This window comes from Ascaphus truei, chromosome 1 (genome assembly GCF_040206685.1).
Source record: "Ascaphus truei isolate aAscTru1 chromosome 1, aAscTru1.hap1, whole genome shotgun sequence".
Taxonomy (NCBI): Eukaryota; Metazoa; Chordata; class Amphibia; order Anura; family Ascaphidae; genus Ascaphus; species Ascaphus truei.
In genome coordinates, this window is record NC_134483.1 from 360478156 (window position 1) to 360503813 (window position 25658).

A 25658-nucleotide genomic window follows, 5' to 3' on the forward strand; every position below is an offset into this window, starting at 1 on the left:
GCATATAAAAGGGCAAAAAAACTGAATGCAGTACTTTATTATGTGGTAAAACCAACCGTAATACCGATAAAAATCCTATCCGTATTATCATTACGTATACCGTAATAAACAATGGCAGGAAATAAGGAAAGTATTAATGACACACTGGCACATTCACTTGGAGGATGTGAACCTGAAAAAAGCCCTTCATGCAGTTCTATCCATAACGTAGAGACGTCCACAAAATCTGGGTGACCAACTGGTACATAGCCACTATCAGTTACAGCAAAGTGACATGTGGCTAAAATAAAAAAAAGGGGGTACATACCGCTGTGGTACATGCAAGGCGTTTCAATACATAAAACCCTCAAAAATAATATCCATATCAAGAAATTTACCAACTGCAAAACTATAAGAGTAGTTTATTTAATGAACAAACATATACTTGCCGAAGCAAGTACAAAAAGACCCCTTCGGTAACAGCACTCGCCTAAATGAGTGCATAATGTATGCATTAAAACGTATCCTTTAATGGTTAAATAAGTTAAAATAAAGTTGGACAAAAACACATAACGGACAGCACATATAACGAATAGTCACGAAACTAATGATAAAATAAAAAACTATTAAATAATATACTCTTAATCTGAACACAACAAGTTAGTGCCGAAATTAGATTAATTATGTGTTTTTGTCCAACTTTATTTAAACTTATTTAACCATTAAAGTTTACGTTTTAGTACATACATTATACACTCATTTCGGTGAGGGCTGTTACCGAAGGGGTTTTTGTACTTGCTTCGGCAAGTATACTGTATGTTTGTTTATTCTCCTCTCTACCCCTGGCACCACCTGTTCCATATAGACTGTAGCAAGAGCTTTTTCTATCCCCTCTCCCCATTCCCCGATATTTTCGAGTAGTTTATTTAGCCACATGTTGTGGGATCAAATACATCGACAAGACCACACGCCAACTTAGACGGCGTATTTTAGAACACATCAGCACCATAAAAAATAATAATGACACTCTAATAACTAGACATATAAACTCAGTTCACAGGGGCAATACATGGTGCTTGACATTTCAGGGAATAAATCACAATGCTCAACACATTCACCTGTGCTTTGAACTCCTGTGGTGAGCAGCACACTAAAAAACATTGATTGAAATTGAATGGCACTCATTTTTAGGGAGTGATACATATAGTTAAATATAAGTGAGAGTTTTATTTTATTTTACATTTTTGTTTAAATATATCATATTGTTCTCTTCAGTTTTACTTAAGGAAGCCACATTATACATATTTATGTCTCCGCTTATTCATGTTGTCAGGTCATGGTATTAATTTTCACTTAAAAAACAGCCTCTAGGGAGGAAAAGTGGAGCACAGCGCAGGGACAAATAGCAGGAACCAGCACACCATAGGTTAAAAACTACTTTATTGGTCGACAAGGGGAGACACCATAAAAGGAGCAACCACCCACTCTGACGCGTTTCGGGCTAAGTCCTTTGTCAAAGAGTATGCCCCAGTTACAAATCACACATACTTATATACACATAATCTAATTACCTAAATCAGGCATCGGTGATGTCAGCGGAACCAGCCGAAAATCTTGCGAGACTTGCCCGTCTAGCCGGTGCCCCAGGAGACAAATCAAGTAGAGCATACTGCGCCACCTAGCCTGGAGGACACGTCAACACAAGCAACAACACAAGAATCTGTCTCAATTGTGTCCGTAACCGGAAGTGACGTCAAAGGGACCAACTCTGAATCTCACGATACTATCCAGAATCACTGTTGTCTCTAAGAGACAAGGAAGAACCCCACAGCGCCATCTACCTAGGAGGACACATTAAGACCACACATTAACCATTTCATATACAAAGCCAGCAATCTCACATAACCATAGAGACCATGATGACATATGTCTATACGTTTAAGACATAATGAACTCATAGAAATGGGAGAAAAATATAAAGAAAACTAAATATAAATAAATAAATAAAAATAGAAAATTAAATAGAAGAAAATACAATAAAAAAAAAACAATATGCTGAATGTGTATATATAAAGGCCATAAAAACCCTTATTGCTTGAAAGAATAAAAGTAAAAGGGATAGAAAAAATGTGGTTGACAGAGAGACATATATCAATAATAAAAACTTTAATTGGAGGTATATTATATATTAAGCTACTAACAATATTGACAAAAAATCTCTCTATATAACCAACATAGAGATAGATTTTTTATCTGACCGTTTCACGACTACACAAGACATAAATTTATTAATTGTAAATAGTTGTATATAACCTTAATAAAAATAGTCATAGGTTAAGGTCCATAATCTATAAGACCTAAAGGTATAGAACCCGATAACATAACATATATATAATGACAGAATAAACAAATATTCAATGACTCATCACAATCAGGAGGAAGAATAAACAACAATATACTCAGCGAGGGATGAACACCACTGTCACTGGGACAAAAAATGCTTAAGTTCCCAGTCCATGTTCATCCCTCGCAGAGCCATTAATCCCAGAGAATGTATCCAGAACATTTTCTGTGGTTAAGGATATTCTCCCTATTCCCACCTCTGACAGGTGCCTTGAACTCAAGAGCAGAAAAAGAAAAATTACTAATATTGCCAGAGGGGCACGCAGAGAAATGTCTAGAGACGGGATATTTATCATCCTTCTGCTTGATGGATCTCAAATGTTCTGATATCCTTTGCTTAAGATGGCATATCGTTCTCCCTATATATTTACTACCACAGCTGCATTTCAACATGTATACGACGTAATTGGAATTACATGTGATCAATGATTGTATTCTCAGATTTTCTCTAGTATAAACATTTTTTAGACGTTTAAGTGGAACTGCATACCTGCACATATTGCAATTACCACATTTCTTAAAACCTCTAATCCTAGAAGTAACATTAGTCTTACCACGGATCTGTAGTAAACATGGTGATAAGTGGTGTCCCAGGGTCTTAGCCCTTCTAAAGACAAACTTAGGTGGTGTATCAACGTATGTCTTAAGTTGTTCATCAAGCTTAAGTACATTCCAGTGTTTCAGAATAATGTTACGAATTTGTCTAGACTGTCTACTATAAGTAGATATAAATAAAGGTGTAGAGTCCTTGGAAAATCCATCTTTTGTTCTCCTATCGGATCTTAACAAATCCTTTCGGTCCATTTGTAAAGCATTGACATAAGCAGAGTCTATGTTAGACTTACTATAGCCCCTTGATAGAAATCTGTTTTTGAAATCAGCAGATCTAGCAATAAAGGCTTGTTCAGTCGAACGGACTCTGCATAGACGTAAAAATTGTGCCTTAGGTATTCCCTTAATTAATGCAATCGGATGTGCACTACTGGCCTGGAGAAAGGAATTGCGAGAATTAATCTTACGGTAGAGGTCAGTTTGAACATTACCATCCATATCGACATAAAAACAGACATCTAGATAGTTAATACGATGTCTGTTTGATTCAAATGTAAATTTTAGATTGTATATATTTTTGTTAAGGTAGTCAATAAACAAAACCAATTCCATATTGCTACCTCTCCAAATCAGAATTAAATCGTCGATGAAACGACGGTAAAATATAATGTTTGCTCGATATGGATTGTTGTCCCCAAAAATAAATAAAGTCTCACAAAAGCCCATGAAGAGGTTAGCGTATGATGGGGCAAAAGAGGTGCCCATAGCTGTGCCCCGTGTTTGAAGGAAATAAGTGGAATCAAAAAGAAAATAATTGTGATGTAACAAAAATGAAATTGCCTCCATAATGAAGATAATTTGTGTTGGTGAAAGTGAAGATTTATCTAGAAAAAACTGTGTAGCTTGAATCCCTTGTGCATGACTAATACTAGTGTATAAAGATGTGACATCTAAAGTAACCCATGTATAATGTGCACACCAAGTGAAAGTGGAAAGAGTGCTAATTAAATCAGAAGAGTCCCTAAGATAAGAAGGGAGATTGTGGACAAGTGGCTGTAAAAAAGAATCCACGTACCTAGATAAACCATCTCCCATAGATCCAATGCTAGAAATGATAGGTTTACCTGGGGGACTAGTAAGGGATTTGTGGATCTTTGGGAGATGGTGAAAAATAGGTACAATGGGGTGTGAAACATTAAGAAAGGAGAGCTCATTATCGTTTAAATCCCGCAATTCCCTTCCCCAGGTCAATAAGAGTCAAATATTCCACAAGAAAATGTTTGGTCGGATTAGATCCAAGTTTCTGATAGGAACTCTGATCACCCAATTGACGTAAGGCTTCTAAGATATAGTTATCAACATGTTGCACGACTATGGCACCGCCTTTATCAGCTTTTTTGATAATTAAGTCTTTGTTCCTTTTCAGATTCTCTAATTCAATCAGTTCTTCCTTAGATAAGTTATTAAAACCAATAGAAGAACAGGTGAAACCCCTTGCCAAGAGCTGTAGATCCCTCTCTACTAACCTTTCAAAACTTTGAAGGTAGGGTCCCTTATTAAAGGAAGAACTGATTGAATTAGAGAATCTGAAAATAAACAAAGACTTAATTATCAAAAAAGTCGATAAAGGCGGTGCCATAGTCGTGCAACATGTTGATAACTATATCTTAGAAGCCTTACGTCAATTGGGTGATCAGAGTTCCTATCAGAAACTTGGATCTAATCCGACCAAACATTTTCTTGTGGAATATTTGACTCTTATTGATGTGGGGAAGGAATTGCGGGTTTTAAACGATAGTGAGCTCTCCTTTTTTAATGTTTCACACCCCATTGTACCTATTTTTCACCATCTCCCAAAGATCCACAAATCCCTTACTAGTCCCCCAGGTAGACCTATCATTTCTGGCATTGGATCTTTGGGAGATGGTTTATCTAGGTACGTGGATTCTTTTTTACAGCCACTTGTCCACAATCTCCCTTCTTATCTTAGGGACTCTTCTGATTTAATTAGCACTCTTTCCACTTTCACGTGGTGTGCCCATTATACATGGGTTACTTTAGATGTCACATCTTTATACACTAGTTTTAGTCATGCACAAGGGATTCAAGCTACACAGTTTTTTCTAGATAAATCTTCACTTTCACCAACACAAATTATCTTCATTATGGAGGCAATTTCATTTTTGTTACATCACAAATATTTTCTTTTTGATTCCACTTATTTCCTTCAAACACGGGGCACGGCTATGGGCACATCTTTTACCCCATCATACGCTAACATCTTCATGGGCTTTTGGGAGACTTTATTTATTTTTGGGGACAACAATCCATATCGAGCAAACATTATATTTTACCGTCGTTTCATTGACGATTTGATCCTGATTTGAAGAGGTAGCAATATGGAATTGGTTTTGTTTATTGACTACCTTAACAAAAATATATACAATCTAAAATTCACATTTGAATCAAACAGACATCGTATTAACTATCTAGATGTCTGTTTTTATGTCGATATGGATGGTAATGTTCAAACTGACCTCTACCGTAAGATTAATTCTCGCAATTCCTTTCTCCAGGCCAGTAGTGCACATCTGATTGCATTAATTAAGGGAATACCTAAGGCACAATTTTTACGTCTACGCAGAGTCTGTTCGACTGAACAAGCCTTTATTGCTAGATCTGCTGATCTCAAAAACAGATTTCTATCAAGGGGCTATAGTAAGTCTAACATAGACTCTGCTTATGTCAATGCTTTACAAATGGACCAAAAGGATTTGTTAAGATCCGATAGGAGAACAAAAGATGGATTTTCCAAGGACTCTACACCTTTATTTATATCTACTTATAGTAGACAGTCTAGACAAATACGTAACATTATTCTGAAACACTGGAATGTACTGCTGCGGCAGACTTTATTCTTACTATTCACTGGCTTGTACCTGGCATGTTCCTGGAATGCCACACTGTTCACCCGGAGCATGCCAGGCTCCTTTTGCCTTCCCAGCCAGGGGTCATGCCCGGCTGACGCGCAGTTGATGTGTAAATTAATAATGGTTCAGGATTTACTAGGCTGCAATGCTTCGCGTGTCCGCCAGATGGCATAAATTCATGAATTGTAATGCAGTATATATATATACATATATATATATATATACTGTATAACAACAACCCCTATAACCCCTAACATACAGTACTGTACACATACAGTACTGTATATGCACATAAATGATACTATGGGCCGGCGGGGGCGAGATGTGTTTGCAGCAGAGAGAGAACCGCTGCTCTCTCTGCGCAAACATCGGCACATTCAAAATGATTAAAAATACATTTTTATTCATTGTGTACATGTGCAGGGGTCTCCGGAGCTGAACCGCGTTGGTTTCAGGTCGGGGGACCCCCTGCTCCCCGAGATACAGCCCCCTTTATGAGGTGCCGGTATCCCTCTGCATTTAAAGGTCCCGATCACGTGACCACGGCCTGTAAACCAAGCAGAGGGATACCGGCACCCCCTAAAGGGGCCTGTATCTCGGGGAGCAGGGGGTACCCGGACCTACAACCACAGCGGTTCTGCTCCGGAGACCCTCTGCACATCTACACTGTGAATAAAAAACATATATAAATAAAAACTCATTCCTTACCTTAGCGGCTATGGGCTATGGTAACGATGCAGCATTTCTGTATTTTAATAATATTGTACAGTGAGCAGGTGGTTCCCTGAGCCAGAAATTAATGCTCAGGGACCCCCTGCTCCTGCACAATATTATTAAAAATACAGAAATGCTGCTTCATTACCTTAGCGTATAGCCGCTAAGGCAATGAAGGGGTTAACTCACCGTGCCCGCTTTATTGTGGGTAGCGGGGGTGGGTGAGGGGGATATTTGGCCCTTGGTGTGAGTTTAGGACTTGCGGGGGGGTTGCGGGTGCACTTAACCCCTTCACGGCCGTAGCAGTTAATACCACTATGGTCATGAAGGGGTTAAGTCATCCCGCTACCCCCCGCAAGCCCTAAACAGCCACCGTTGGGGCTAATACCCCCTTCACCCACCCCCACTACCCACAATAAAAAAACCTCACACACAGCAGCCGCCAAAAAATAAATAAATAAATCTAAATAAATAAATATATAAATAAATACATTTGAAATACATTTTTATTTATAGTGTAGATGTGCAGGGGGTGTCCAGAGCTGAACCGTGTTGGTTTCAGGTCAGGGGACCCCTGCTCCCCGAGATACAGCCCCCTTTATGAGGTGCTGGTATCCCTTTGCATTTAAGTTCCGATCACGTGACCGCGGCCTGTAAACCAAGCAGAGGGATACCGGCACCCCCTAAAGGGGCCTGTATCTCGGGGAGCAGGGGGTCCCCGGACCTAAAACCACAGTTGTTCTGCTCCGGAGACCCTCTACACATGTACAGTATAAATAATACACACACATCAATAAAGAATCGTTCTTTACCTTAGCGGCTATGTGCTATGGTAATGAAGCAGCATTTCTGTATTTTAATAATATTGTACAGTGAGCAGGGGGTTCCCTGAGCCAGAAATTCATGCTCAGGTACCCCCTGCTCCTGCACAATATTATTAAAAATACAGAAATGCTGCTTCATTACCATAGCGTATAGCCGCTAAGGCAATGAAGGGTTAAGGCAGAATAAACAATAAATACATTACATACTGTACATATTTTTAATGTGTGTTTTAAACCTCCCTGCCTTCACTGTAATCTATGCAAAAAACCCTCCCCCTATTGTGTGTGAAGCTTCCCTGCCTTCACTGTAATCTATTTAAAAAACCCTCCCCCTATTGTGTGTGAAGCTTCCCTGCCTTCACTGTAATCTATGTAAAACCCCTCCCCCTATTGTGTGTGAAGTTTCCCTGCCTTCACTGTAATCTATGTAAAAAACCCTCCCCCTATTGTGTCTGCTAAACTTTCCTGCTTTGACTAATCTGTGTAAGCCCCCCTCACCTTATTGTGTCAGTTAAATCTGCCTGGCCTGTGTTTTCTGTGAGTGCAGTGTACTGTATGTAAATGTGGGGAGGGGGATCCCGTGTAAATAACCACACCCACACCCACTACCCACTACCCACGGCCCCTCCGCTGCTTACTGCAAAACAGAGACAAAAATTAAAACATACAAAGTAATGTCCCCTAACCCCTTAATCACCATAGCGGTTATTAACCGCTACAGTCATTATGGGGTTAACCCACCCTCACCCACCACTCGGGATGCCTACATACCCTCCCACACTAACCCCCCCACCCGTGAGGCCTAACCACCCAGTACCCACAAGGGAGGCCTACCCACATACCGTTGGGGAAACACCCCCCCCACACCCCCAGTACCCACAATAAAAACAGTACTGTGACCCACAATAAAAAGCATTATATTTATTAAATACATTACCCACACCCTGTGCCCCCCCATAAATACAAGATTTATCCTTTTACATATAGAGTTCATAACGCAGCCCCACGCAAGTCCCCAGTGGGCTGGCGGGACACCTGGACAGACCTACAGTTTACCAGCAGCCCTTTTTACACAGGTTCTGGATGCCTGCTGGTGGATACCGCCAGCACCATGGCCCCCAGGTGGTGTCCTTGGGTCACCGTGGGCCACAATTGGGTCCCCACGGTAGGCCCTTGGATGTCTGGGAGCCCCGGGTCAGACCCACAGGTGTCTGCGGGGCCTCGGGTGGTTCCCTCGGGGGTCTGGGGAACTCACGGGTGCTCACTACGGGTCCGCGGTGCCCCCACAGAAGTGGGACCACACATCATCATCCCCGAACCTACGGGTCGGCGGTGCCCCCACAGAAGTGGGACCACACATCGTCATCCCCGCAGACTATGGGTCCGCGGTGCCCCCACAGAAGTGGGACCATGCATCATCATCCCCGCATGTGTCACCCGTGGAACCACCAGCCTGATACCCTTGGGATACCCGAGGATACCCGCAGGTGGTCTCCAGAGGTCCCACGCAGAACCACGGAACCAACCCTGAATGTAAAAAAAATAAACCTGGCCTATACATTCAATACATACACCCTCCCCCCCAACACCTACAGTACAATAATGTGCAAAATAACTATTATCCAGATATGGATAATAGATTAATTGCCCATTATTAAAAACATTAACTAGCATATACAAATAAATAAAGTACTACTGACCTCATCAATACGAAGTGTCCGTCGCCAGCAAAATCCTTGCCTTGCCCACAACATACATAGCAAATACAAAGCCAATACATTGCAATTACATTCAGATATCAATTAACCCCTTAAACACCTTATCAGATAATAACCGCAAAGGTGATTAAGGGGTTAAGCCACAGTGGCCCGATACCCACCCTTCACCCATGAATTTGTACAGTGGCTTCATCATGCAACTATATATATATATATATATATATTTATATATATATATATATATATATAAATATATATATATATATATATATATATATAGCAACTGTAAATATTACTGTATGTTCATTTGCATGTCTTAGACAGGTCTGCAACCCTGTCTTTCCCCATTGTCACCCAGCATACAGCACTTCCACTGCAGCAAGGGATTCTGGGAAATGACATGCAAATGAGCACTCAGTGCCACCTTTTGTCTCAAGCTCGTATTACACAAGCCAATCCTCAAGCCAATGCATGCTGTTTTACTGTGGAGGGTTTTTGTCACTTTTTTTACCCACCATAACCTTAATGACAGTATATATATATATATATATATATATATACACTGGCGACACACTTTATTCGAGCTCGGCTAGTCCCACGAATTCGGGTACACCCGGGTGTATTGAGGTTTGTGACTGTTTTCTGCCCGAGTGCATTGGGTTATTTTCCAGGCAGGGATTGAAGCATTTTATTCCCGCTGGCTGCAATACTGCACAGTATATATATATATATACTGCATTACAATTCATGAATTTATGCCATCTGGTAGACACGCGAAGCATTGCAGCCTATTCAATCCTAATCATTATCATTTAACAGATCAGCCGCCCGTCAGCCAGGCATGAACCCAGGCTGGGATGGCAAACGCAACGGGGCTTGTCAGAGGTGAGGAGCGGCGCATTCCAGGTATCTGCCAGATACATACTGGGTATTTGCTCGAATAAAGTGTGTCGGTGCAGTACTGTATATATATACAGAGAGATATATATATATATATATACAGTATATATATATATACACAGTATATATACACACGATGAACCAATATACAAATAAATGTAGAAGGGTTATCAAAACTATACTGTCCTACAACCAAACACTTCTCCATACAAACACTACATTAAAATCAATTTCCTTTAATAATCCTAACTGATCTCACAATCTATATCGTCACAAGCCAATGAAACACCTCACATTCCAATATAAATGATGCATAAAATCTATGCACCATATACATTCTTCAAATGAATCAACCAAGTAAACAAAAATCAATTAGCAATCATTATTTACATCCCTAAACAATTCACACTCCATCCTGAACAATGAAACAATTAACTAATTCACGCCTGGAGCAGAACAATTTAGCCTGTGAAAAAATATAAGTACCAACCATAATCCAACCTTTAAAACCAAGGCTATCGCTGACCTCCCTCAAACACACAATACAATACCAAGGAATACATCTATCTAATTTTAAAATACTTTAAACTCACAATAAAGCATAGCAGCATAGACAAATTAATTTAAAACACATCAAATCAAGCATTTAAAACAACATCATTTCTTACCCTGTATGTATATATCTCTCTAGACATATATACATACATACATACAGTGGCAAGAAATGATATACCACAAAAAAAAAAAATACACATGTTAAAAAACCTTTTGAAAAAATTAACAAGTTAAATAAAATAAATTTCTTTAGTTCACTTACCATTACTTGCCCCCACCGATGCCTGTTGCGCAGCTTACTCACGAACCAATCCACGATCAGGAACCCATAAAATAATAAATCATAAAAAAATGAACATTAAACTAAAAATCCAAATCAATCCACGGGTCTTCTATTTGTAATCCATCTTCATCTGTATTCTTCTTTCTTCTATCTCCTTCCAGCGGGGCGGGGTTTTCTCCCCGTCTGCGGCCACGCCCTGGTCTTCTTTCTTGCCCGGAGGTCCTTCCTCCGCGGCGTCTGGCTTCAAAATGAGACGACATAGGCTTTTAAAGGCCTATGACGTCACATTTTTCGTCATGGTTCCCACGGTCCTGATTGGGCCATGAAAACCATGTGTTTTGGCCGATAAAAAAAAAATGATGACATCACTTAAAGGGAATGAAATCACAGCCAATCAGAATGGAAAAAGGAATGGAAAAAGGATGTGACGTACTACAGCCAATCAGAGTAGGGATGGAGTTCCCACGCTCTGATTGGCTCTAGTACCATGTGACAAGCTTTCAATGACGTCACATCCTTTTTCCCCCCAATTCTCTGTCACATGGTATACTAGAGCCAATCAGAGTAGGGATGGAGTTCCCACGCTCTGATTGGCTACCATACCGTGTGAGGGCGGCCATGTGCCTTTTCATGACGTCATCTTAAAGGCAATTGAAGCAAAGCCATTCTGATTGGCTGTGCTTTCATTCCCTTTAAGTGACGTCATCATTTTTTTTTTATCGGCCAAAACACATGGTTTTCACGGCCCAATCAGGACTGTGGGAACCATGACGAAAAATGTGACGTCATAGGCCTTTAAAAGCCTATGTCGTCTCATTTTGAAGCCAGACGCCGCGGAGGAAGGACCTCCGGGCAAGAAAGAAGACCAGGGCGTGGCCGCAGATGGGGAGAAGACCCCACCCCGCCCCACTGGAAGGAGATAGAAGAAAGAAGAATACAGATGAAGATGGATTACAAATAGAAGACCCATGGATTGATTTGGATTTTTAGTTTAATGTTTATTTTTTTATGGTTTATTATATTATGGGTTCCTGATCGTGGATTGGTTCGTGAGTAAACTGCGCAACGGGAATCGGTGGGGGCAAGTAATGATAAGTGAACTAAAGAAATGTATTTTATTTAACTTGTTAATTTTTTCAAAAGGTTTTTTAACATGTGTATTTTTTTTTGTGTGGTATATCATTTCTTGCCACTGTATGTATGTATGTATATATGTCTAGAGAGATATATACATACAGGGTAAGAAATGATGTTGTTTTAAAAGCTTGATTTGATGTGTTTTAAATTAATTTGTCTATGCTGCTATGCTTTATTATGAGTTTAAAGTATTTTAAAATTAGATAGATGAATTCCTTGGTATTGTATTGTGTGTTTGAGGGAGGTCAGCGACAGCCTTGGTTTTAAAGGTTGGATTTTGGTTGGTACTTATATTTTTTCACAGGCTAAATTGTTCTGCTCCAGGCGTGTATTAGTTAATTGTTTCATTGTTCAGGATGGAGTGTGAATTGTTTAGGGCTGTAAATAATGATTGCTAATTGATTTTTGTTTACTTGGTTGATTCATTTGCAGAATGTATATGGTGCATAGATTTTATGCATCATTTATATTGGAATGTGAGGTATTTCATTGGCTTGTGATGATATAGATTGTGAGATCACTTAGGATAATTAAAGGAAATTGATTTTAATATAGTGTCTGTATGGAGAAGTGTTTGGTTGTAGGACAGTATAGTTTTGATAACCCTGTGTATGTATATATATATATATATATATATATATATATATATATATATATATATATATATATATATATATATATATACATATATATATATATATATATATATATATATATATATATATATATATATATACAGTATATATATATATATATATATATATATATATATATATATATATATATATATATATAGCTCTGTATATATATACAGTATATATATATATATATATATATATAGTTGCATGATGAAGCCACTGTACAAATTCATGGGTGAAGGGTGGGTATCGGGCCACTGTGGCTTAACCCCTTAATCACCTTTGCGGTTATTATCTGATAAGGTGTTTAAGGGGTTAATTGATATCTGAATGTAATTGCAATGTATTGGCTTTGTATTTGCTATGTATGTTGTGGGCAAGGCAAGGATTTTGCTGGCGACGGACACTTCATATTGATGAGGTCAGTAGTTCTTTATTTATTTGTATATGCTAGTTAATGTTTTTAATAATGGGCAATTAATCTATTATCCATATCTGGATAATAGTTATTTTGCACATTATTGTACTGTAGGTGTTGGGGGGGAGGGTGTATGTATTGAATGTATAGGCCAGGTTTATTTTTTTTACATTCAGGGTTGGTTCCGTGGTTCTGCGTGGGACCTCTGGGGACCACCTGCGGGTATCCTCGGGTATCCCAAGGGTATCAGGCTGGTGGTTTCACGGGTGACACATGCGGGGATGATGATGTGTGGTCCCACTTCTGTGGGGGCACCGCGGACCCATAGTCTGCGGGGATGACGATGTGTGGTCCCACTTCTGTGGGGGAACCGCCAACCCGTAGGTGCGGGGATGATGATGTGTGGTCCCACTTCTGTTTGGGAACCGCGGACCCATAGTGAGCACCCGTGAGTTCCAGAGACCCCCAAAGGAACCACCCGAGTCCCCGCAGACACCTGTGGGTCTGACCCAGGGCTCCCAGACATCCGCGGGCCTAAATCTTGTATTTATGGGGGGGCACAGGGGGTGGGTAATGTATTTAATAAATATAATGCTGTTTATTGTGGGTCACTGTACTGTTTTTATTGTGGGTACTGGGGGTGGGGGGGGTGTTTCCCCAACGGTATGTGGGTAGGCCTCCCTTGTGGGTACTAGGTGGTTAGGCCTCACGGGGGGGGGTTAGTGTGAGAGGGTATGTAGGCATCCCGAGTGGTGGGTGAGGGTGGGTTAACCCCATAATGACTGTAGCGGTTAATAACCGCTATGGTGATTAAGGGGTTAAGGGACATTACTTTGTATGTTTTAATTTTTATCTCTGTTTTGCAGCAAGCAGCGGAGGGGCTGTGGGTAGTGGGTAGTGGGTGTGGGTGTGGTTATTTACACGGGATCCCCCTCCCCACATTTACATACAGTACACTGCACTCACAGAAAACACAGGCCAGGCAGATTTAACTGACACAATAGGGTGAGGGGGGCTTACACAGATTAGTCAAAGCAGGAAAGTTTAGCAGACACAATAGGGGGAGGTTTTTTTTACATAGATTACAGTGAAGGCAGGGAAACTTCACACACAATAGGGGGAGGGGTTTTACATAGATTACAGTGAAGGCAGGGAAGCTTCACACACAATACGGGGAGGGGTTTTTACATAGATTACAGTGAAGGCAGGGAAGCTTCACACACAATAGGGGGAGGTTTTTTTTACATAGATTACAGTGAAGGCAGGGAGGTTTAAAACACACATTAATAGGGATAACGGCACCTCATAAAGGGGTCTGTATCTCGGGGAGCAGGGGGTTCCCCGACCTGAAACCAACGCGGTTCAGCTCCAGAGACCCCCTGCACATCTACACTATAAATAAAAATGTATTTCAAATGTATTTATATATAGTCATTTATTTATTTATTTATTTAGATTTATTTATTTATTTTTTGGCGGCTGCTGTGTGTGAGTTTTTTTTATTGTGGGTAGTGGGGGTGGGTGAAGGGGGTATTAGCCCCAACGGTGGCTGTTTAGGGCTTGCGGGTGGTAGCGGGAGGGCTTAACCCCTTCATGACCGTAGCGGTATTAACTGCTACAGCCGTGAAGGGGTTAAGTGCACCCGCAACCCCCCCGCAAGTCCTAAACTCACACCAAGGGCCAAATACCCCCCTCACCCACCCCCGCTACCCACAATAAAGCGGGCACGGTGAGTTAACCCCTTCATTGCCTTAGCGGCTATACGCTAAGGTAATGAAGCAGCATTTCTGTATTTTTAATAATATTGTGCAGGAGCAGGGGGTACCTGAGCATGAATTTCTGGCTCAGGGAACCCCCTGCTCACTGTACAATATTATTAAAATACAGAAATGCTGCTTCGTTACCATAGCACATAGCCGCTAAGGTAAGGAACGAGTGTTTATTTATATATGTTTTTTATTTATACTGTACATGTGCAGAGGGTCTCCGGAGCAGAACCGCTGTGGTTTTAGGTCCGGGGATCCCCTGCTCCACCAGATACATGGCCCCTTTAGGGGGTGCCGGTATCCCTCTGCTTGCTTTACAGGCCGCGGTCACGTGATCGGGACCTTTAAGCGCAGAGGGATACCGGCACCTCATAAAGGGGGCTGTATCTCGGGGAGCAGGGGGTCCCCCGACCTGAAACCAATGCGGTTCAGCTCCGGAGACCCCTGTACATGTACACTATGAATACAAATGTACAGTACTATATGTTAGGGGTTATAGGGGACGGCTTTAAAGACAACAGCTCGCAAACGCCCCCATGCGTTTTTACACGGCATTGCAGTATTGCAGCCAGCGGGAATAAAATGCTTAAATCACAGCCGCGAATATAACGCTATATACCCCAGGAGAAAATGACACAAAACCGCACATCACCGGGGTCCTCTGAAATTCGTGGAGCTAGCCAAGTAAGAATAAAGTTGGTCGCCAGTGTACTTAAGCTTGATGAACAACTTAAGACATACGTTGATACACCACCTAAGTTTGTCTTTAGAAGGGCTAAGACCCTGGGACACCACTTATCACCAAGTTTACTACAGATCTATGGTAAGATTAATGTTACGTCTAGGATTAGAGGTTTTAAGAAATGTGGTAATTGCAATATGTGCAGGTATGCAGTTCCACTTAAACGTCTAAAAAATGTTTATACTAGAGAAAATCTGAGAATACAATCATTGATCACATGCAATTCCAATTACGTCGTATACATGTTGAAATGCGGCTGTGGTAGTAAATATATAGGGAGAACGATACGCCCTCTTAAGCAAAGGATATCAGAACATTTGAGACCCATCAAGCAGAAGGATGATAAATATCCCGTCTCTAGACATTTCTCTGCATGCCCCTCTGGCAATATTAGTAATTTTTATTTTTCTACTCTTGAGTTCATCAAGGCACCTGTCAGAGGTGGGAATAGGGAGAATATCCTTAACCGCAGGAGAAATGTTCTGGATACATTCTCTGGGATCAATGGCTCCGCGAGGGATGAACACGGACTGGGAACTTAAGCATTTTTTGTCCCAGTGACAGTGGTGTTCATCCCTCGCTGAGTATATTGTTGTTTATTCTTCCTCCTGATTGTGATGACAGTCATTGAATATTTGTTTATTCTGTCATTATATATTTGTTATGTTATCGGGTTCTATACCTTTAGGTCTAATAGATTATGGACCTTAACCTATGACTATTTTTATTAAGGTTATATACAACTATTTACATTGAATACATTTATGTCTTGTGTAGTCGTGAAATGGTCAGATAAAAAATCTATCTCTATGTTGGTTATATAGAGAGATTTTTTGTCAATATTGTTAGTAGCTTAATATATAATATACTTTCAATTAAAGTTTTTATTATTGATATATGTCTCTCTGTCAACCACATTTTTTCTATCCCTTTTACTTTTATTCTTTCAAGCAATAAGTGTTTTATATATACACATTCAGCATATCGGTTTTTTTTTGTATTTTCTTCTATTTAATTTTCTCTTTTTATTTATCTATATTTAGTTTTCTTTATATTTTTCTCCCATTTCTATGAGTTCATTATGTCTTAAACGTATAGACATATGTCATCATGGTCTCTATGGTTATGTGAGGTTGCTGGCTTTGTATATGTACTGGTTAATGTGTGGTCTTAATGTGTCCTCCTAGGTAGATTGCGCTGTGGGGGTTCTTCCTTGTCTCTTAGAGACACCAGTGATTCTGGGTAGTCTTGTGAGATTCAGGGTTGGTCCCTTTGACGTCACTTCCGGTTACGGACACAATTGAGACAAATTTTTGTGTTGTTGCTTGTGTTGACGTGTCCTCCAGGCTAGGTGCGCAGTATGCTCTACTTGATTTGTCTCCTGGGGCTCCGGCTAGACGGGCAAGTCTCGCGAGATTTTCAGCTGGTTCCGCTGACGTCACCGATGCCTGAGGATGCGATCGATTTAGGTAATTAGATTATGTGTATATAAGTATGTGTGTTTTGTAACTGGGGCATACTCTTTGACAAAGGGCTTAGCCCGAAACGCGTCAGAGTGTGTGGTTGCTCCTTTTATGGTGTCTCCCCTTGTCGACCAATAAAGTAGTTTTTAACCTATGGTGTGCTGGTTCCTGCTATTTTTCCCTGCGCTGTGCTCCACTTTTCCTCCCTAGAGGCTGTTTTTTCCTGATCTTCAATCAAGCTGGATGCACGCTTACACGGAGTTCCTGCTGTTCGTTATCACTCTACATTAACAGTCAGTGGACTGTGGTATTATTTGGCTGCCTTCTGACTGTGTCATCTATACGTTCTGTGACCTTATCTGAGTGTGGTTGGTTAAAAGGGGACCGTCTGCCATTGGTATTTGTGTCCCCCTAGTACCCTATAAATCCACTCTAGGATTTAAGCCATTGGCAGTCACGTGTTTATGAACTATAGATTGGGATGACAATTCATGTCAATTCTTCTGGAGCAGTTTCGTTTAAATCTATATACCCAGGATCAAGAATATTGATGTCTGTTACCTATGGGACTTATTATATGATATACCCGCGGAATATCTCTGTTGCACCATGATTGGACTCCATGTTCTCTTTTTGTCTTAATTTTCACTTATATGTATAATGCTAGTGATCTCATGTGAAAGCTAATGTAGCTGTGCTATATGCATTCATTCACTTTAAGGAACTTGTCTTTTTGTTTTTTATTTTATTTATTTTTCCAGCACTGAACCACATTATTTTGTATTCCAAAGACCCACCAGTTCCCAAGATATTAATCATTTAAATCTACTGGACAAGAATACTTGTCCAGACAGAACAATATGTCTGTTATCTCAGCCTGTATCCAATGGCCAATAGAAAGTTGATACATCATTGATGATAGTGTGGGCTATCTTGGTTTCCTTTTGCTAAAACTACCACATCAACAAATCCATGGCTATCTCGGGAACCGAGGATTTCCAGAGGTTGGAGTATCACGATTTCCCTTTGACAGACCCCCTAACTTCATGGAATGTGTCAAATTGCATATTTTTATGGGCGAGGATGGATTGCTGCTTTAAGGCCATATTGTATATAACTAAATCTGTGGAGTATTTGACTACAATTTGTATTTTGTATGTATGTAAATATTGATTATATATATAATGGTAACATTTTAACCCCATATATGAACATAACTCAAGTGAACTTAATAACAAGTTTATCAGCAAAAAAGTGGCACCTGTCTGGATTATGTTCTACGGACATTAACAACCAACCAATGGTTCTGTACTACTGTACACCTGTGACGTGACGGCCAGCTCAGTTATTGTGTGCTCCCTTTAATGCATAAGTTAATATTATTTTCAATTAATTACATGTTTTACAAGTTAAAACTTCACAATTAATATATACATTTTAATATGTGTATTCCCGCCCTCATTCTTAAGTTGTTACAAAAAAAAATCTGTTCTAATTACACAGGGAAATGTTTTAAAATTAAATCTTTTATCAATTGTAATCAGCTGTCAAGAAGAGAATCCTTTTGGATTTTCGAACTAAAAACCTTATACCTTAAAGGATTAAATACTGATTTCGATTTTAATGCATTTTTAACATGATCTATATGTTATTTTGTAATTGTTTTTACTTCAGTTATTAAGTTCGCTTACTATATATATTTAAGTAGTTATATAAAAGCTTTGTTATTATATTTTATATTTATATACTGCTGTTCTTACTGTTAGCATAATGATGTTCCTTTTTATAATTCACTTAATGTTTATATCCACTTTTTTATTCACATTTTATACTTCACTGTCTATTGTATATTTATTAGTAGTATTTATATTATATTATTATCTCCATTATTAATATGCTCTCACATAGTGATTAATAAGTTTACATTATTAGCATATTTACCCCCTTGTTCTATTCTATTTCACTTCTTTCATGCTACTATTATTACTCCATTATTCATATATAGTGCTAATCTATTTATCAATACTATATATGTCTTTCACTTGATTAGTTTAGCCATATTAGTTTAGTCAGCTCTTTATCATACACCTACTTACCTTTTCACTGATTAGATACACATCCTTTTATTAATTATTTAATTCATTTATTTATTTTCTTACTTGATGGCGTCACATGTGCGACGCTGTGTTCCACTGTGGAACGCATTTACATATGGAACGCAATGCATAGCCAGTAGGAAGCTCTAATCCACTCCTATTTGAAGCAATATTAGCTGGGAACTTAGCGTCTCATGTATGGTAGCCTGGAAGGGTTTTTACGCTGACGTCATACGCGCGACGTCGCCCATTGCCTGGAACGCATGCCAGTATTGAAACGCAATGCGCAACCTATCAGACCCCAGGAAAAGCGGAAAAAAGGCGCGAAATTGAAACTACTAAAGGAAGAGGACTGAAGGACTGGTTTACATCCCCTTGGAGAAGTCTTTGTTAAGATGAAACGCGTTGGGACTTATTTCTACCCTTATACTTACAGCAGGAGATTATTGGGAGCTGTCTGGAGCTCTGTTACCCTCTCTGTCCTTAACCCCTGGTGTATGGCCATCACTGGGGCTTATTGGGAGTTGTGTTAGCAGTTGTTCCCTGTATAGCTTCTGTGGCCTCTGTTGTTTGTGTTTTTTTTTATATATTTCATGATAAAGATTTATCCTTTTTTTCCTGCGTCCTTTTCCTGTGTTCCTGGAGATTTTCAGTTATACCTGGTGAAGTTGGTTACTTTAACAACCACATGCTGTTTTATATTTATTTTAATGTGAGTGTCCATTTGGCTTCAGCTATATATGAATTGTGTATACAGTATCACACTATTTATGTTATCTCTTTATTGAGATTATCCTGCCGTGGAGGAGCTGATCTTGATGCTGCAAGTTCTTTGGCTGGCGGAGAGTATCCTATTTATGCTGTAAATCCCTATTGCGAGAGAAGGTCTTCAGTTACAGCTCTTCAGAGATTCCTGACTAGTGTGGTTCACTTAACAACCAACATGCCTATCTATCCTTGACGAATGTGAGTTTATTACTTGTTGCCTTGACGGTCATTTGCAATATCACACTATTGTGTTTTTTTTCTCCTCTTTTTTCTATATATTTCCTAATTTGATGAGCCTGTGTGCAATCAGAACTTTACTCCTCTAACAAATACAAGTGGCTCTGAACGAACCTATTTGCGGTCCGGTGCGGTACGCATCAAAGGAATTTAATAATTTGGACTACTACGTATCCTTTTAGTACACAGTTTTTTTGCGCTTGTTTTTCCCCCCTTTATACAAAAAAAATCTCAAATATAGAATGGCTTCATGCCATTGCTTTCATTGCCTTCTTACAATATATCCCCCATTAGGATTCCATGTTTAAAGCAGCAGTTCAAGCTGCCGTTGAAATTTTTATTTTTCCATTAAATATGTGCATCAAATACAATCTACACACTGGCAAGTGATTAGCTAAGTTGCCGATCGATCTGTTCTCCTGTGATCGATCAGCAAAGATTCGGCTAGGGGTATACTAAATCACTGTCAGTGCTACAGAAGAGTACCTAAAATGCAAAGTTCTGTGTTAGATTATGTGACCAGGCAGTCACTACAGTAGATACAATTGGTGCACTACTAGAGAGAGGGCAGATGGGGTGTGCCAGAACCTGTCTCAGATGAAGAAGGGGATGTAACTTTGTAAATGTTTGCTATAGAAACAAAAATTCTTGTTACATTAGAATATATAAAACATGTCTTATTTTTTTTTAATGCTACAAGTATTTTCTCATTATACAGTACAGAACTTATTTATTTTTTATAAAGCACAAATGTAAGATATTGCTTAAACTTCAGCTTTAACACATCATGTTTTTTGTCCACATATCCTTTTGACAAAGTATCACTATAACTCTTCTACATACAAAGGATTTGTACTCAGTTCTGAGTAAACTCAGAGTCACCTTCACTGTCACAAGTGTCATTTAAGCAGCCTTTGGCTCAGTTTCTCTTAATCGTCCCTGGTGATGTTGTAATCCTAAATCCTTAAGCCCATTAAGTCTAAGAAGCCAGAGTCAAGAATCCACCCCACTTTTTCCACCTTGCAGCTTAGTCAATATGATCACAAAGAAACCTTGAAAAATATTTTAATAACAGTTTTGTTTTAGGAAAAAAAATTAGAATGTACACACATACATGCACAGAGAGACATGTAAAATCTATTGAATGTTTCATGACAGTTATCAATAGTTAAATGTGTGTCTTGTTCATTATATTTTGTAATTGAATGTATTTGCAATATAAAAATATACAGCACAAGGAGAGTCAGGCAGAGGATATTTATCTATCCATATTCATGCTGCACACCATCTCAATGTTTTTTTTAAGAATGCAAAAATATAATTGAAAAGCTTCACGGATTTTAACATTTAGATGGAATAAAAATATGCTCTAGGATGGATTCACTACTTACAAAGAAGAATGGTGTTTTAGAAACCATTCCCCAAAGTCAACAACTCAAGCTAAGAGAAATTGCTAAAGATACTCAGCTGGGAGTTTTTTAATTCTTTCAAGACCACTTAAAACATTCCACTTTAATTTACTGGTCAACATCCATGTCACCATGCCTAACACTTCAGCAGAATCGCTGTTGCAAAGTAAAAATCTATGTGAATGTGTTCTATATTTATGTCAATGGCATTAACACTTTACGAAAACATTAAAACATCAGTTACCTCATTTATAATGATCCAGTGACAGTCAAAGGCAACCAAATTAGTCTCAACGACCTACAACAGAAAAGAATGGGTATGAGTCAGCATACTTTGCAAATAATTTGTATTCAATCATTCAGAGAAAATGTACAAAATGAAGGACTTTTCATTTGGAGTGTCACTATTCACGTGAAAGTAGATAACCTTTAGAATACACATTGATGTGTTTCTTTTTAATCAAACACTCAGAGATTATTCACACAAAAAAAATGGGAGTCCATGGTTTAATTCATTTTTCAGTGCCGCAGATCTAGGGCCCCCAGAGCAATCACATGACAACTTCAGATCCCTTGGGGCGGTCAGCCCGTAAAACTAGCATTTTGTCATGATGCACCTGGTATGTCAATATAGCCTCTGGCCCATTCCATAGCTTGTACATTATTAGGCATTGACTAATGTAAGCACACAGTGAAAATAAGTTACAATTGTGTACACTACAATCTAATTATTAAGAAAACAAGTGCTACAGTAAAGCTCCTAAATAGTTATTAAGTATGTAAACAATAATGCTACTGCCATTAAATGATATACTGATCTGCTGCAAAATAAGTTGACCCCTATTATCAACCATTACAACACTCCTAAAATAAAGAAATAACATAGCATAGAATAACAGTTCAAAAGTAGTAGGCAGTGAGCTACAGTAGGTTATGTAGTGCCGATCCCCAATTGTATCACCCTTGCAAAGAAATTAAACAAGTAATTTACTTCAAAGTACAATACATACAGTAGGTACATAAATAGAGAATAAGATACTCAAGGCACCACTCTTATGTGGAACTAAGTCTTTGAAGGTTAATTCTAATTCTTCCTAAAGTCCTGTTCTAGGCCATGCAGCAACCATCAAGGATATAAACACTTATCACATAGAAATTATAGATGTAGAAAGTTAATATAGGTGCACTATGCCTTAAAAACAATCGATTGTAACTTGTCACAGTAAACATAATCAGATGGCTAAAAAACATTCTTCACATTAAGAGATCTAAACGATCATTAATAAAAGTATACTGAAGATAGGAAGATTTCAAGCCTGAATACTAATTATGCTATATTGTCTATATTTATATATATATTCAGCATGTAACTAGTTAAAATAAGGAATTTAGCAATAAGTTAGAAATTATATTGAGGTAGTTAGAAATAGTTAGTTAGTAAAACAATACAATAGAGATTGGTCTTAAAGATGAGGAACACAGTTAATCCTCTAGTTACTTAGGGGCCAATGCAGAAAGCGGCGAGAAGCCCTATCTCGCCAGTTTTTTGCCAAATATGCCTACAGCAATTCAGTAAATGGCGAAAAACTGGCAAGATGAGGAAAATCCGGCGTTTTTTTTTGGCGTGAAAAAAATCTCGCCGCGCGGGTGGTGAGATGCAATATCTCGCCAATTTAAAACCCCGCTGTATTCTAGTAGCCCCGATCAGCATCTCGGCGCTGATCACGGCTATAAAATGGAGAGATTTTCTCAAAATCGCTCCGCCAACAAGAAAGTGGTGCTGAGCGGCGAAAAGGGACATAGAAAAAAAATGTGTCCCTTTTCCTGGCTCGGATTGATGCAGGGGGGCTCTTACACACTGCACCCATCCCTGCTAACCACAATATATATATATATATATGTATATATATGTATATGTATATATATATATATATATATATATATATATATATATATATATATATATATATATATATATAACTAAATAATACACCAGTAACCCCTTCAGTTTCATATATTTATTGGCATGCACAGCAATGACACTATAGGGCTCACCATCTCTGTGCCGGATTCCTCTCCCAGATATGCGCACTTTCCTGCATACTGCAAGGGGAATCCGCCAAAAAGATGGAGAGTTTAAAGTATGGCGAATGGCCATTCTCGCAGTTCTCTGCATTGGCCCCTTAGTGACAGAACAAGGTAGCTTTGTAAATCAAAGAAATATTGCTAAATGAAGAAACATTGTTCTAACGTTGATGATTGACTAACAACATTTGATTGACAGTTAGTAAAACAAGTAAGTGCTATGTTAAGACTGGTTAAGAAAAGTGTATAAAAGATTGTAGCTGGATGTATTGAATCCAGAATCATTTAACATCAACCAAATTGAGAATTCTCCACTCTATAACCAAATTCTATATGTATGCCTGAAACCTGATGTAACTGACTGAAATGATGCTGTAAAAGATGTGTTTTATTTGTCTCTGAATAAATTGAGAAAAGAACCGGACTGTGAACTATTTGATATATTTCTGGAAGGTGGGACATTTATTTGTACCCATCTGATGAAGCCAATCCTCACATGCTCCAACCTCAAAATACAAAAAAATAATGCATGGAATGTATATATTTACAGGTGCATCATATTCAGTGGGGGATGATCAATAAATTGAAGGTTATGGGAGAGAAGGCATAGTATATACATCTTCTTTCTACATTTCTCACCTTATAAATACAATTGATATGCAACAGTGACAATATCAGATATACATTACAATTAAAAAGTCAACATTTCTTTTACAGGAAATCCATCTTCACATGCCATAAGTATAAAATAAAGAAACTCATCCAGCAACCCATTAATTTTATTCTTATTTTCCATATATTGATTGTAGGTGCTTAAACAAACAGGTAATTAAAAATCTCCATGAGTTGATTTGCTTGTAATAGAACCTGTGTCTGACTTCTTGCAATCATAAGAAGTTGTGCAGTGTAATGCTCTTTTAATAAACTTTCCCAATAAAATAACAGGTCAAATTTAAAAAAAAAAAATATTTACTGTATGTATTTCAAATATTTTCTAGCGTGTTACTCATTACCAGAACACGTGTGTTACATTGATCACTTATTTATTGTATCAACACAATGACGGACCTGGTGGAGCCGGAAATATTATTCTTTGCATGGTAACATGCTTAGTATGCATTTACATTTTTTTTTTTTTTTTACAATAATGAGTTTTAGCATATGATAATAATCAACCTCTTAGCTAATGGACGAGCCTGCAAAGCAATATATTACAGATAAGAAGTAGATGAATTCTGCAAATTGAAGCATGATGATAATAGTGACTATCATTATTGCAGTTTTCATTTTCTGCTTCTGTTGTAGTATGTATTGATTATGGAAACTATATTTGGAATCCACTATGTAAATACAGTATGGTAGAGATTATATTTTTTAAAAAACAGTAGGGAATATAAATAGGTGCATATTTAACCTGTAGCCACAAGTATCTTGTAGTCCAAATATCTGTCTTTAATGGCAATGTTACTAAAATAACCTTCAATGCTTTGTAATGGCCCCCCCAAAATCTATTCTTAAAGCTTATTTCCTGCTTTCTGCTTTTCCAATTGAAAAACTACACAACCAGACGGTTTCCCCTTATATTAATTTTGCCTTAAAAGTCAATATCACCAATATCATCACAGTAAGCAATGCAAACTAAAACAGGTATCTGAGGTATTCTATGTGTGAGTCAGCCCAAACCGTAGATGGACTCCCTTAATATTCCCCACTTCACATGATAGTCAAAAGTTAATGTTCCCTTCTCTCCTGTTAACAGCATAGTTGCAGAAACCATCACCACTGGCTGCAGGGCAGCAGGTGCTGCGGTCTTGAGTCTTTTTTCAGCATATCAAGTATCTAATGCATGAGGGACTGTTACGGTAGACAAGATCTTTTAAGACTTTTATATTTAAGGGATCAGTCAATAGGCAAAACAAGGCAGTGAAATAAAATGAGGTATATTTGGAGAAGACCTTCGAAATACACAGAAATACAAAATACAAAAATATACACACTTACTGGGGTCTTGGGAATGAGATCTACCTTTCCTAGGTGCATG

The 25658-nt window shown here is 38.6% G+C and overlaps 1 protein-coding gene across 1 annotated transcript in view; it reads right to left on the reverse strand.

Moving 5' to 3' along the window:
* Nucleotides 1-25658, reverse strand: part of GRID2 (glutamate ionotropic receptor delta type subunit 2) — a 1372533-nt gene that overhangs the window by 563463 nt on the left and 783412 nt on the right. Inside the window, exon 5 of the mRNA XM_075609971.1 lies at nt 21777-21830. Within this exon, the coding sequence (XP_075466086.1) occupies nt 21777-21830 (54 nt within the window). The remainder of the gene's footprint in view (nt 1-21776; nt 21831-25658) is intronic.